At 34.8% G+C, this 14,854-nt stretch overlaps 1 protein-coding gene across 3 annotated transcripts in view; it reads left to right on the top strand.

The window, feature by feature from the left end:
- The window catches only part of ASB3 (ankyrin repeat and SOCS box containing 3), an 85,417-nt gene extending 78,312 nt beyond the window's left edge, over window positions 1-7,105 (top strand). For all 3 annotated transcript variants that reach the window (XM_039887167.1, XM_039887165.1, XM_039887166.1), the window contains exon 10: window positions 2,982-7,105. In XM_039887167.1, the coding sequence (XP_039743101.1) occupies window positions 2,982-3,187 (206 nt within the window). In that variant the 3' untranslated portion in view covers window positions 3,188-7,105. The remainder of the gene's footprint in view (window positions 1-2,981) is intronic.
- Window positions 7,106-14,854: the final 7,749 nt, after the last annotated feature.

A 14,854-nucleotide genomic window follows, 5' to 3' on the forward strand; every position in this document is an offset into this window, starting at 1 on the left:
TTCATGAAAGTATCTTTTACCTACAGCTTCTGAGCTTTTTTTGTATTATAAATTCTGGGCATGGCTTGATCTTCTCTTAGCCTAGTGGCAGCACATCTGGAGGTATTATGCATCATTAAAACTTGCATAGGAATTTTGCATGCTTTGAAATATTGCATATATGATTATAAAATCCCCCTAGTATTCCTTGGCATATTAAACTAAGATGACACTGATGGGTATATTATTGTCTGTGTTAATAATCTACAGATGAAAGACTCCCTGAGTTCAGATGAGTACAGTTCTTACCTTTAATCGTTCAGCAGGCCAGTGATCTATTGTACTCATGGGAGGAAAACCAAAATGGTGCAATTAAAGTTGGAACCAATATCTGAAGTAACTACTTTTTCCTTTTTTAATTATTAAATGGAAAGGTATTCTGAAAGTTTCAGTGGTTTAGAAGATGTTAGAGAATTATTTTGGGCTTATTATAGTTCAAAGAACCCTGGACTTGGAGTCAAGTCACTTGGCTCTAGTATCAGATGTGTTGATGTACAGTGTCCACGTGGGCAAGTCCCTTGGCGTCCCATAACAAATGTGTGTACCTGTGCAGTTTGGCTTGATCACAGATGATTAAGCTTCCAGGTATATATTAGCGTAAATAAACAGATGGTTTATTTAACTTTAAATATAGGGCTACAGTGGTGTAGTTAGGTGACTGGGAAACTCTGTCAGTGCTGCCGGAGGCTGTGGGGTCGCTAGAGGAACTCTGCTCACTCAGCCTGAGGAGTTTGTATGGCACTGTAGTCTGTCGAATTGGAGAAGCTGGAGAAGCATTAAGGGCCTGTTAGCCCTGAGTCAGCAGCTGTCCTCTGGGTTGCACAGCCATCCTTTCTCTTCCTTCTGGGTGTGTAATATCTACATTAACAGGAATGTGCAAAATGAAGAGATGTCAGTTTAACAAGATGGCATGTTAAACTCCAACTGAATATAAGTAAAAATTCTCTTAACCAACCTTACTTTACCCCATGCACTCGTCAGTTCCTCTGTCAGTCCCATCCGACTATGCCCATGGCATGCTCATGGCATGTTTGCAGCTGAGAGGCTACTCTCTAGTGTGCCAGCATACTTTTGTCCCTACCAGTAGAGCTGTGTGCTTACCAGGAATCAGTTATGCTTATTTCCAAAATTTTTATTACATTTGTGCCTACTCCATGACCTTAATACCACTTATTGTTCCTGATATCCTTGAGAAGGCTTCCTTATATGTAATAGTTGAACATAGTCAATCTTACTTGTTGAAATTTAATCTGCTTACTCGTTTAGAGAACTGGGGGGGTTGGGGGAGGCGAGGGTTGCAGTTGAGCATGCTCTCCATATGAATTCCTGCTAATCCCTGCAGTGCTTCTTCTACCTAGGTTATCCTATCTTAGAAGTGAGAATGATGATTCTTCCTTTAAGTTCACAGAAGAGGGTAAAAATTTAAACAAGATATGGATATGAAAACACTGGGAATAAATGTGCTATATATTATAAATGCTGTAGTCTAATTATAATGGGGAGTCTATGACTCATAGTTTAAGAAAATACTCTTCTTAGACTCAAGTTTTAGGTGCAAAATCAGATAATCCTTTTGCTTTTCTTATTTGGCATTTTGAAACACTATGGTTTGAGGAGCTTCCCAACTCAGGATAAACTAAACTAACGTAAACATAAACCAATAAGCTTAAAGTAAAATGTAAGATGGTGGATTAACTTTAGTGGTTTGGAAGATGTTGAGGATGTTAGAGAATTAGTATGTCTCAGGCCTTATGGGGTATTACAGTTTAAAGAACCCTAGACTTTCTTGTTTTCTTATGGTTGAGTAATATTGCATTATATATATGTACTACATCTTCTTTATCCAATCATCTGTCATAGGACACTTCAGTTGCTTTCATGTCCTGGCCACCATGAATAATGCTACTTATTTGATTTTATTAATCAATGTCACCTTAATAACTTAAATAAAAAAATTGAAGAACCCTAGACTTGGAGTCAGATTACTTGTCTTTGCTGCTCTGATCCTAGTCTGTTAATCATTGTTACATTTCATGGGGATTTTATAAAAGAGTTCTTGGACTAATAAAAGATGTACATTTGATTCACATAAAACCACTAGCTGTTTTTAGTTTTCTCAGTTTCTATGGATATTAACTTTTTTAGTTAACACTTTTCATCTTGGAAAATGAAATTACTTATGATTCTTAATTAAGTGCATATGGATTATTTTTTAATTGGTAATTAACTTTTGGCAGCAGTGGTTTTAGTGTTGTATATACATATACACATACTTTGGATTCAGATGCACTGGCTCTACCACATACTAGATATACGACCTTTGGAAACTTACTTTAAACCTCTTTTTAAACCTCCATTTTCTTATTTCTGTAAGAGCATGATAATATATACTTAAAGGGTTAATGAAGATAAAAAGAGGATGTGTGTGAAGTTTATGGGCATATGGCAAGTAGACACTCAGTAAATGTTCCATTTCTAGCTGTGTCAATTTTTAAATTTCATTCTGTATCACAGATAAAAGGAGGAAAACTTTTGTAAGTTATGCAGTAATTCACTTAATGTGGTAGGTCTGGAGACCATTTGCAAAGAAACAGAGTAAGAGGGAGATACCATTTGCTGCTGTGAGCTTCTGTCGTTTCTAAAGTTCATCCATTTCTTAAGTACCGGCTGGTATTGTCAGATTTCTAGAATGTGAACATTTAATTTTATGTGGCCTTGGTACTGACTTTGAATGTGTCGTCAGCAGTGGGAGGGAGAGGAAGGAACCAGGTGAAGGCTATAAAAAGAATAAAGTTATTGTGATCATTTTGGCCCAAGTAATCTTTCAAAAGTAAGTCCAAGTAACGTACCACTTCTCTTTTACTACACAGAGATGGAGAAAAAAGACATTTACCTTAATGTTTAAAATATTTTCATCTCATTTTTATGGTTTGTTTCTCCAGCCGCTGTTCCGTGCCTGGCTCACCTTTGTCGTTTGGAAATTCGGTCCAGTCTAAAACCACAACACCTACGATCTGACAGTTTTATCTGTCAGTTGCCACTTCCCCGAAGCCTACATAATTACTTGCTCTATGCAGAGGTTCTGAGGATGAATGAAGTTCCAGAACTGGCAGTTATTCAAGATGGAGAAATCAGCGAAGCTACTTAACTGAGCTCATGTCTTACTCTGAAAACCACCAAGACAAAGAGCCATGGAATACAAAGTCTTCATGATTTTATGGTCACAACAGATGATTTTTGTTTGAATGGTTGGTTAGATTTGGAGGTGGGAGCAGTAGTTTAATGCAAATGTTTACAACTGGGCTTCCTGGTAAAAAAATATTGTAAACCTCACTTACATTACTCTATTGCAATTTCATCACCAGTACATTTTATGTTGTAATATTTACTTACCTAACCATTTTCTGCTTTATTCTGTTAATGAACTGTGATGCTGTTTGTAAGGCTAAATGTGGCATATTTCCACTTGTGATTCTGTATTTACATAGGACCAGACGCTTAGAATGGAATGTGTAAAACTTCGCTGGAAGTGCACACAATGGGTTTGAATCTGTTATTTTATTTGAGATTGAATATCTCATATTTATAAAAGAATTATAGTTCATTCTCATCTCTTAATTCAGTCACTTTTATGAAGAATTGTTATTTATTGTTTTTTTCACAGGTAAACTCAGGGGAGAATTAAAAAAAGAAGAATATAGAAAATGCATCATTTTGCTGTTTTCTTTTTTCTTTCCAGTTCCTTGATAATCTCTGGCTAAAAAAGACTCCTTTTCTGCAAAGGCAAGAACAGACTTCACTTCAAAGATATGCTTAGTTGAGAAAAAAATTAGGTTGATATTGAGATAAATGAACATTTTGCCACATTTAGAATACTAATCAGGAGACTGGGAGGGACATTTCTGTGGTACCATCTTTAAAGAAAGAAAGGTATGTATTCCTGAGTCACTCAGTATCAAATAAAAACATTCAGGCTTCATTCAGCCTCCAAACCAGGGCAGCTTTGATCCTATGAAACAATGATTGCCAGTTCTATTAATATTGTAGTGTTTTTCCTTTTTATTATCTAGATAGGTTATCAAATGGTCCATGAAATGTAGACCTCAGAGTCCTAGGTTAATGAGACACTGCCTCATTGATTTTATAATTGCTCAGTATGAATCTAGAGTCACAGAGGACTAAATACTGGATCAAGTGAGCTGTGATAAGAGGCTGTGGGGACCAACCTTGACAGAAAGGTTATGAAAGCATTACCAACATAATAGACAACTAGTGATGGAGTCCAAAGGAGGGCAGGTCTTGTGTCCGGTTGGGGTCCTGTGGCTTAAAATAGATGGGGGCGGGTCAGCTGGCTCCATCTCTGATAGGCTTTTGCTGTTTGATAAAAGCAGTGATGAAGGCAGACCAAATGATGGAGACATTATTAAGGTCCAGACTGAACTCAGACAGAATAGAGCTATAATTGCTGCCTGTCGGGTGGAGATAATGTTTGAACGTAGGTATACAGGCAGAAGGGTAGATAGGGAAGTCAGATGGAAATGCTGATACTCAATGTAATAAAAAATTTCAATAATATGTATTATGTAGTATTTTTTAAATGTCCTAATTTTATTTTTCCAAATCTTAAGTCTTTAATTTTTAACATAACCAGTTTTTCATTAGGGCCAAATATACATAGAATGTTTACATTTGAGGGTGAATATTTTCATATGCTTTTTTTCATGTTCAAATATGTAATTCAAGTATCTATAACTTATTGAGCTCTTGTTTAAAAAATCTAAAAATTAATATTTCAGAGACATTTAAAAGTCTTTGGTATTTAAACAGATGATCACTTACTCTGTATAATGTATCTTTCTTTTAGACTATTTTATAATAAAATATTTAGGAATTTTAGGACCTATTGCAAGGACTAAGTGAGAAATCTAAAAGTACCTAAAAGTAGTTGAGTTATAGTTAACAGCTTCTGATCAAAATGATAATTCTAGTTAGTGTGGACCTTAAGCCCTGCACTACAGGTGCTTTAACACTCTGTTTAAAGTCGCAGTGGGCCTAATGAAGAACCCCATATAATAGTTCTCTAATGGTGGTACATATTACCAGAGCAGGACACAAATCAGCTATAATAACAATTGCCAAGAGTTCACTCTTCTTTGGCTCAGTGTATTCTTTAAGTATATTTCCCACTGATTTTTCCTGTTACAGGATTTTTTTTCTGTGGTGATTCAATGTAAAGGCAGTAACCTGAACACTGTTTCTTTAAATTTCTGTCTCTCTTTTGCCAAAGTAGCAAGTGTCTTGCTTGATGTACAGCTTCCCGGTGGCCATACTTCCTAGAGATCATTTACACTCCTTCTGGTCTCATGATCACCTATGACAATGATAATCCTTGATAGGCAGCTTAAGTGTTATATGTCACATGACCAGTCGATATCTCTAACTTTATTTTATTTTTAGTATTATTTTTTAATCTCTAACTTTAAAACTGTTCTTCCTACCTAAGTCCATTTGTAAACCTAAAAATTGTGATGTTTTAGTATTATGTCAGGTATAGTTGAAGACATATGAATATTTTTTGATTGATTACTCCCTAAAGTTCTCTAACTTTGTTGGTCCTCAAAAAGTTATAAGTAGTAACTAATAAGAATATAAATAACTACATATCTTCTCTGGAACAGTGGACTTGGTGGTTCTATCAGCATGGGATATAGAAAGAAATTGAGAAATTTCATCTAAAAGTTCACCTTTCACTTTTATACTCTTCTGTAGTTTCAGAGGTATATTCCCCTAATTGTATTTCTTAGTTATAGAAATATTTGTTTGAGGAGGAACTAACTCTTGGTATAATTATTGTCAGCAGGTGCTTAGTCTATTTTGGAAAGATTTTAAATGGTGAAAATGATTGAAGGGCTAGTGAAGTTGCTAGTAATGTGGCCTTTTTCAGTTTTATGATCATGTGTTTTAGATCTAACAGTTTGGGGAAATAACCAGTAAAACTACGCTCTGCCTTTTTCTCATTTCATGAATTCATTCTCTTTGTAAAGCAAATGGCCACTCCGCCCACTGGCTTCATCCAAATACTCAATTTAAAGAGAATCTCTAAGCCAAAGAGATCTCTGAAGCTTTTCCTGTGAGCTGGGAACATAATAGCACCTGGGTACTATTAATGCTCTTGAATTTCCTATACCGGAGCTTTTGCTTCCTCCCCTCTCTTATCTGAAGCAGCCAGTCACACATAACTGAGCTATTAAGACTAATATGTAGATGAGAGCCCAAACCAAGAGATTCCATTACTCATGGCTCCATATGACTTGGAGTAGTTACCTGAATGATAACTGAGAGTGAGTGTACCTGCATTAGGAAAGGAGTGCTATATTCTATTTAGAGCTAATGTTGGCTGAGTTTACACCTGCACATTATCTGTGTAAAAAAGCAGTGTTTATGACTTCAGGTAAATATGTCCCATGTTTGAGGGCTTAGAGACTATCAATGGCAACTTGATTGTTTTTTTTTCTCTGTCCTTTTTTCATTTTTTATCAAAACATTTAAGGAAAATTTAATATTCCTTTGTGCGACTGTTGAGATTTCTTGTTTTACTTTCTTTCATTTTTCTCTTTGAGATAAATTTGTCTGTTTATCCTCCTCTACATTTATTATTATTGTTATTGTTATTAAATGATAAGTGGTTATTAAAGCATAATACCTTGCAGTAAATAAACTGCGTTTTTGTTGGAGTCAATGAAAATCTGTGGTTTTAATGAGACAGGGAACTGATTATGCTTAGTATTTTTGTCACATATCGTTAGAAAAATATATAGCCTTATTTGCAACAACATGTCAGTAATTTATACTGAGAGGAGGCCAGTATGAATTATACTTTTTAGGAAAACTTGTACTTTGAAACATACTTTGGGCACAGATTTTAAGTACATATCTTCATTTACTTTAGTGAATAAAACATTTACATTTTAAATAAAGGACATTTATTAACCTGCCCGATGCTAATAAAAATCTTTAAAAAATGTTTTTCATACCATTGTTGCAGTAAAGATTAGTATCTGCATGATTTTTCTGTCTCTTGGCTTCTTTTTCATGCATAGCACTAATAGTTGACACAGAACAGGTGGTCATTGCCATTGGCGCACTGAGACTTGTGAATAGCAGCTGTTTATGTCTCTTTTACCATCCAGTGGTTAGCAAAACCTTTTCACTGCTTTCCTATGTGTATGATAAAAATCTATCATGAGTTATTATAAGGTGCTAATTTACACTTTTTCTAACGATGGAATAGGTGAAGAAGAAAAGTCCATCTGGCGACTAGATACAACTATGATTTGAATCAAACAATTTTAAAAAGTCTAATATTTGTGAGGTTATTATGGATCACATAATGTGTCAAAGATATCAGTTGCAAGCCAGAGTAGTTCCATAAATAGACGTATTAGTAACGTTATAGTCTGGATTTTGGTTTTGACACTCAAAAAATGTTTATTTTAAAGAACAAAACATTCAATTCTTATGGTCTTTATCTTGCTTGTAATTATTTGGTTTTATTAAGCCCACTCTTAAATGTCATAGTGTGATATATATGTGTGTTGATCCACACTAAGATGGCTCACTCGCATGGCTGTTTCCTGGAGGCCTTGATTCCTCACCACATGAACCTCTCCATACAGCTAGCTGCTTGAGTCTCTTCACATGTCAGCTGGCTTACCCCCAAGCAAGTGGTCTTAAGAGATGGAGCAAGGTGAATGCTACAGTGCCTTCTGTGATGTATTCTTGGGAGTCACCATTATTTCCAACATGTTCTATTAGAAACGAATCCCAAAGTACAGGTTATTATATTCAAGGAAAGAGAAACTAGTCTCCACCTTTTAAAAAGAGGAGTATCAAAGAATTTGGAAACATCTTTTAAACCATCACATTTTTATTACTTATAAAACGGTAGTCATATGTAGAGAAGGACTGGCTACATAGTTTACAGGACCCCATGCAAAATAAAAACGTGGGATCCCTGTTCAGATTTCAAGATGGGGAAAGCAGAGCGTTCAACCAAACATGGGGCCCTTTTGAACACAGAGTCTGTGTGATTGTGCAGATGATACCCATGAAACCAGCCCTAGATAAAGAGGCTTGCTCAGGTTCAGATTTGATAATCAAATTTTACATAGTGCTTCATAGATGTTGGATACTCTTCTAATGATATTAGCCATTGGTGATCATTAGCTAGGTCTATCCGTTATAATTTTATTTATTATTGTAATACTTTCAAAAAGAGAACTTCCCTCAATTAACTATGTGGTTACCTTGGGGTCTAGTACATATAGGAAAAATAGTAAAATGCTTGATTCTTTTGGATAATGAGTTGATTCTCTAATGTCCTTTGAAGATCAGTACTGAATTTAGTATTAATAACAGGTTTTTAAATGTGTTCTAACACATTTTAGTTATTACCCTTATTGATACTCAAATTGTCCCATCTTTAACTAGGATTTAAGTAGTCTTTGGTAACTTTTTTGTTTTCTGGTAATAAGATATTCCACATTTATCTTGTATATTTTCTTCCTCAGACCTGGAATCAGCCATTTTTCTAAAATCTTTGATAACTTTTTCAGAAAGGGTATTAGACTATATTATGTCTCTCTCTCTCTCTCTCTCTCTCTCTCTCTCTCTCTCTCTGTCTGTCTCTCTCTCTCTCTCTCTACTCTCTCTCTCTCTCTCTCTCACACACACACACACACAGAGTAATCTTGACATTAGGGGGTTTTCATCTCTACTGGTTGGACCATTGTTCAGTTAACAGAACTAAGAAATATATAGTCTATTTGTATTTGATACTTCAAATTCAAGACTACACTTTTAAAATTCAACTTCAGTGATCTTACATCTGTGTATTTCCTTTTGTATATGTTGAAACTTCCACTTCTTAATGACACTAATAATTACCTGTTTGTTTTATACAAGATTCTCACACACTAGTCTCAATAACAATTTCTATCCTACCATCAATACTACTAGTGAAAACAGTTTATCTCCCCCTCTCCAATTCTTTTTGCTATTTAGTTATATCTCAGGAGGAGTGTAGTCAAATTTCTGTTTTAAAATCACTTGAGTGCACAGGATTATGTGTTTCATTTTCATTTTACCTTTTAGGGATTTTTAAATTTTAATTTTGCCTTATAACTATGAAAAATATTTACATGGTTCCAAGTTAAATGTACAGAAAAAAAGTATATTCAAAGAAATCTGACTTCTATCCCCTATTCATCCTATTTCCTTCTGCTCCTATAGGAAGTCTTTTTATTGTCTATAGGATTTTTTTGTTTGTTTATTTTAACCATATGCCTATATTCTCAAAGCCCTTCCTTTGATAAACAGAAGAGTAATGCACACAGTTTTAACCATCTTTGCTTTTTTCACTTAATAAATAGTTCCGTAATATTATATATTGTCCTTGTTTCTTTTTACAGCAACTGTGCAGATATACTAAAGTTTATTTAACCTTTCCCTATTGATAGACATTTAGGTTATTTCTAGTTTTGTGCTCTTATGAATGGTACTGCAGTGAATAACTGTGCTGTTTGTATGTTTACCAGTATAGAATTGGAGGATTCTTTGAAGTGGGATTGCTGAGTCAAAAGGCATATACGAATTTGCTAGAAATTGACAGTTTCCCCTCCACAAGCAAATAGTCTATATCAGTAATGTCTGTGAATGCCAGTAGAGAAAGTTGTCAGACATTTGGCTATTTGCCAGTTTAATAGATGGGAAATATGTGTCAGTATAGTTTTCGGTTTGCATTTCTCTAATGAGCAAGATGAGACATCTTTTAATATTGGTGGGAGGAGTGGATCCAATTTTAATGATTTCTTTGTGACTATCAAGTTGTCCTAACATTTGTTAGAAAATCTATCTTTTCTCTACTGATTGAGATACTACCATTAATTGACACTACATTTCATCTTTTCCATTGGCCTGTCCTCTGCTTACGTACCTGTACCAAACTTAATTATAGACATAATTGACTAACTCCTCCTTGTTGCTCTTTTCTTTGACATTTTATTGCATTTATTTCTCCTTATTTGTTCTTCCAGTTAAACTTTTAATAATGATTTTTGCTCCAGTGACATACCTTACAGTATTCTTATAGGGATTTTGCTAAATTAACTAATTAATTTAGAGAGAGCATCCATCTGTATAATGTGTCTTCCCTATGCAAGAACATGGTTTGTCTTCCCTGCTGTCCAAATCTACTTTTGTGTATTTCAGGAATATTTTTTGGTTTTTATTTATTTCTCATTGTTTTTTGTTTGTAGATATGAGAACTGTTGATTTTGTATTAATTTTATAACTTACCACTTTACTGTTTTTCTGCTTTTAGTATTTTTTTCCCATCAATTTCCATTGGTTTTCTATCATTTTTTCAAATATTTAATCATGCCATCTACAAATAGAGATGTTTCCATCGTTTTTTCAGTTCTTAAACCTCAATAATTTCTCCTAATTGTATTTGTTAATTACTTCCAACCTTTGAAGAGCTTCCGGATTGGTGAACACCTCAAGGTGCTGGGAGAGTGGCGTACTTGGAGAAGGTATGAAAGTTCTGTATCCCTTCCCATATACCTTGCCCTATGCACCTCTTCCATTTGGCTGTTTCTGAGTTATATCCATTATAATAAAGGAGTAATAGAAAAGTAAAGTGCTCTCCTTAGTCCTGTGAGCCATTCTAGCAAATTATTGAACCCAAGGTGAGGGTTGTGGGATTATAATTTATGATAGGCCTTGATTGAGTCTTAAGTGGGGACATTCTTGTGGGACTGAGCCCTTAACTTGTGGGATTTGACATATACTCCAGATAAACAGTGTCAGAAATGAACTTAGTTGTAGAACACCCCGCTGGTGTCAGAGAATTGGTTGGTGGTGTGGGGGAAAAAAACTTCACACATTTGGTGTCAGAAGTGAAATATTGAGAGTAGTGAGAAGAAAAAACAATGTTTAAATAAGTAGAGTAGAAGGAAAAAAAATTTTTTTTTCTATTGGTGTTGGCTGTTCTGGATTAATTTTCCCAGGTGTGTGATGTGTCATTTCAATATACAGACTAAAGGTTTTTGTTTCTTTTTTTTGTAATTTTTTAGTCTCTATTCCATTTCTTTGGTTCCTTTCTTCAGTTACCCTCATTGTATGTATTTTGTATCTACTTTTTTTAGCCTTCCACATCCATCATTTTCTCTCAAATTATTATATTTTTTTCCTTTTGAATTAAGATTTTTCTTTTTATATTTTATTTCTCAAAGTATTATTGATTGTGTGTTTTTGTTGTTGTATTTCTTCTGGTTTAGTCTTTATTTTTGAAATTATATTTTTCTTTAAAATTATAAACTTTTTCTAATGCTGCTTTTTTCCCCCCAGCCCTTCATCTTAATTTCTTTGAGCTCATTTTGAAATATAAGGTGATAGTTATCTGTTTGTGGTCATCTCTCTCTAGCATGCTCTTATTGTCTGTGGGGATCTATTCTTATTGTCTTTTATTCTTATACTTTTTATTTGATTTCACTGTTTCTGTTGCTTTTTGTGTAAAATAGATATTTTCCAGTGTACTATTTTCCTTTGTCATTCCTTTTACTATATGTTTTTAAATTATTTTCTTAGTGGTTGCCCTGGTGATTATAATTAACATAAATATGACAATCTAGCTCAAATTAATACCATCTTAATTTTAATATTATATAAAAACTTTGCTCCTGTATAGCTCCACCCCTTTCTTTGTATTATACAAATTAAATCTTTATACATTGTGTGCTCATCAGTGCAGATATATAATTAATGTTTTATTTAGTCATTTTTTAAGCAGACATAAAACAATTACGTTTTTAAGCAGACATAAAACAGAATTACATAAAAAATACATTTATGCTGTCTTTTATATTTACCTGTGTAATTATCTTTACCAGTGCTCTTTATTTCTTTGTGTGGATTCATTTCAGCTTGAAGGATTCCCTTTACTATTTCTTGTAGGGCAAATCTAGCAATGATTTCTCTCAGTATTTGTTTATCTGGGAATGACTTAATTTCTCCACTTTTTTCAGGTTTTAAAACTTTATTTGCTTATTAAAAAAATTGTGCATTCCAATAATTAAAATCATTTGAACAAAAAATGGCACTCTGCTTCAACTGCATTTTACAGCCTGCAGAACACCTTGGACCATCTTGGTTTCACTCAGAGTTCACTGTCGTCTCACCCAGCTTCTGCCTTCACCAACACGCAAGCTCTTTTCCTTCCCTGTGAGCCAGACAGACAGGTGGGAGAGGCAGGTGCAGCCTTCATTGTCAGTAGTTCTTGGATGTGAAAAAGGGGCATCATAATCATTTAAACTTGATCCAACCTCTTTACATCTTATAAAGTTAAATAGTTAAAAGTAAAATAAGGCAATGCTTATGGAATGTACAAGTGCATATTGGTGGTGCGTGCCTCATTACAATTTGCCTGCTTGCTTCTCCTGTTCAATCGTTTCTTTTGATGGCAGTGGGTTTTTCTCTTATGTTTCTGTCTTCTTCAGTTTCAACTTACTGAATTTCTCAGTCTCAGCCATATCAGGTTTTTCAGACATGGTTGCAGAGGAAGCAGAGCGAGGCAGCGAGGAGTGAATTCGATCTGCTCAGTGGCTGTCAGTCACAGAGTCTCTCCATCATTTTTGAAGGATAATTTTGCCAGATATAAAATTCTTGATTTATAATTTTTTCTTCAGCAATTTGAATTGGCTTCACGGTTTCTGATGAGAAATCAGGTGTTAATATTATTGAGGTTTCTTTGTATGAGAAATATGAGCCCCTTCTCTTGCTGTTTCTAAGATTCTTTATCTTCATCTTTCAACGGTTTGATTATGATGTGTCCAGGTGTATTTTTCTTTGAGTTTATCTTATATTAAGTTTGTTGGGCTTCCTGAATGTATAGATTAGTGTTTTTAATTAAATTGGGAAAGTTTTGGCCCTTATTTCTTCAAATGTTTCTGCTCCTTTTTTCTTTCCTGGCTTTCTCATTATGCATGATATGGGTTAAATTGTGCCCCACCCCCCAAATTGATACTTTGAAGTCCTAACTTCCAGTATCTCAGAATGTGACCTTATTTGGAAATAGGGTTGTTGCAGATATAAATTAAGGTGAGGTCACTAGGGTAGGGCTAATTTAATATGACCCGAGTTCTTATCAAAAGGGAAAATTAGGACATAGAGGCAGACGTGCATTTAAGGAAGACAATGTGAGGAGACATTAAGAGAACACAGCCATCTACAAGCCAAGGAAAGAGGCCTCAAACAGAAACTTTCCTCACTGCCCTCAGAACAAATCCTAATGACACCTCGATCCCAGACTTAACCTCTAGAGCTGTGAGACAATAAATTTCTATTGTCTAAGCCACTAATTCAAATATATGTTGGTATACTCAATGTTGTCCCACATGTCTGAGACTGTTTTGTCTTCATTCTTGTTTCTATTGATTGCTTTTTATTTTGTCTGTGTTAGGCCTTACTTTTTGTTTCTTTGCAGATCTCATTTTTTTTTAAACTAGACATTTCAATAATATAATGTTGCTCTACAAATTCTATTCTCTCCCCAGGGTTTGTTGCTGCTTTTGTAATTGTTTATTTAGTGACTTTTTGGAACTAATTTTGTAAAGTCTGTATTCTTTGTTGTGTGTAAATACTGAAGTCTACTAGGTTAGCTTAATGGTCAGCTAATTATCAAACAAATTTTTAAGCAAAGGAACCAATATTATGCCTCCTTGTCTTTTCTGATGGGCTTTAGGAGAAGTTGGGGCGTGCATTCAACATTCGTCCATCCAGTGACAACTCTGCATTAGTTTTCACTTCCTGTTGCACGTAATATAAGTTGGAGATGAGAAACTAGAGCTTTTCAGGTCTTTCCTGAGCATGCACACAGCTCTGGGCATGTGCACAACCTTATGCATATATGTGACTTTCTAGATTTCCAGGTATATGTCAGAGCTTTTTAAAGTCTCTGGATATGTTATTTTCCAGAATTTTCTTTTAAGCTTTTGGTTACTTTATTGTTTGTCCAACTTTCATCCACTATCTGAGGCAGTTTTAAGGTTAAATACTTGCCTGTAATTTTTTTTTTTTTTTGAAAAGCACCCTGTGGTGAAAAAACTTTTCACAAAAAGGAGCTCTGAGTCAGGTCAAATACAGACAGACACCCTTACAAGTGAGGGCTTTCAGGGAACCATGAGATAATTCGTCAATAACAATTTGGGGAGAAGGGTTTGAAAGAGCTTTAGTCCTGATCTGCTCCTTCTCGTTTCCAGGCTGTTGGACTTTTACCAGGAATGTGGGCTACTATTTCTCAGGGCTATGGCAGAGCTAGAGAATGTAGGATGGGATTCGGGCAAGTCAAAATGCCACAAAGCTCACCGTTCTTACTGAAATTCAGCCTTTTTTCTTTAATAAATGCAACCCACATTCCTATAAGCATTTGGTTAATCTCTACAGTTTTGTAAAAGTTGGTTCTGACTTTATCAGTTTTCTCCTTGCTTTTATGGAGGAGAGAATCTATACTCCCAGGAATACAGCCAATTTCTAATTTAAAAACTAGCAAAATGTGACTAATTTTATAATAGTTATGGACTATTTTAAACAGCGATTATCTTATCCCTTTCTAACCATTGTATGTTGGATTTATGGGGATCAGATAACTTGTCTCTTTATTTCACAAGACTTCAGACCAAGAGGAACTGAACTTAAGGAGTTGAACTTGAGGAACTGAATCTGAGAAACTGTATCTGAAACTGGGCCTGATTTATAT

The sequence above is a fragment of the Pteropus medius genome, unplaced genomic scaffold, assembly GCF_902729225.1.
Source record: "Pteropus medius unplaced genomic scaffold, Ma_sr-lr_union100, whole genome shotgun sequence".
NCBI classification, from domain to species: Eukaryota; Metazoa; Chordata; class Mammalia; order Chiroptera; family Pteropodidae; genus Pteropus; species Pteropus medius.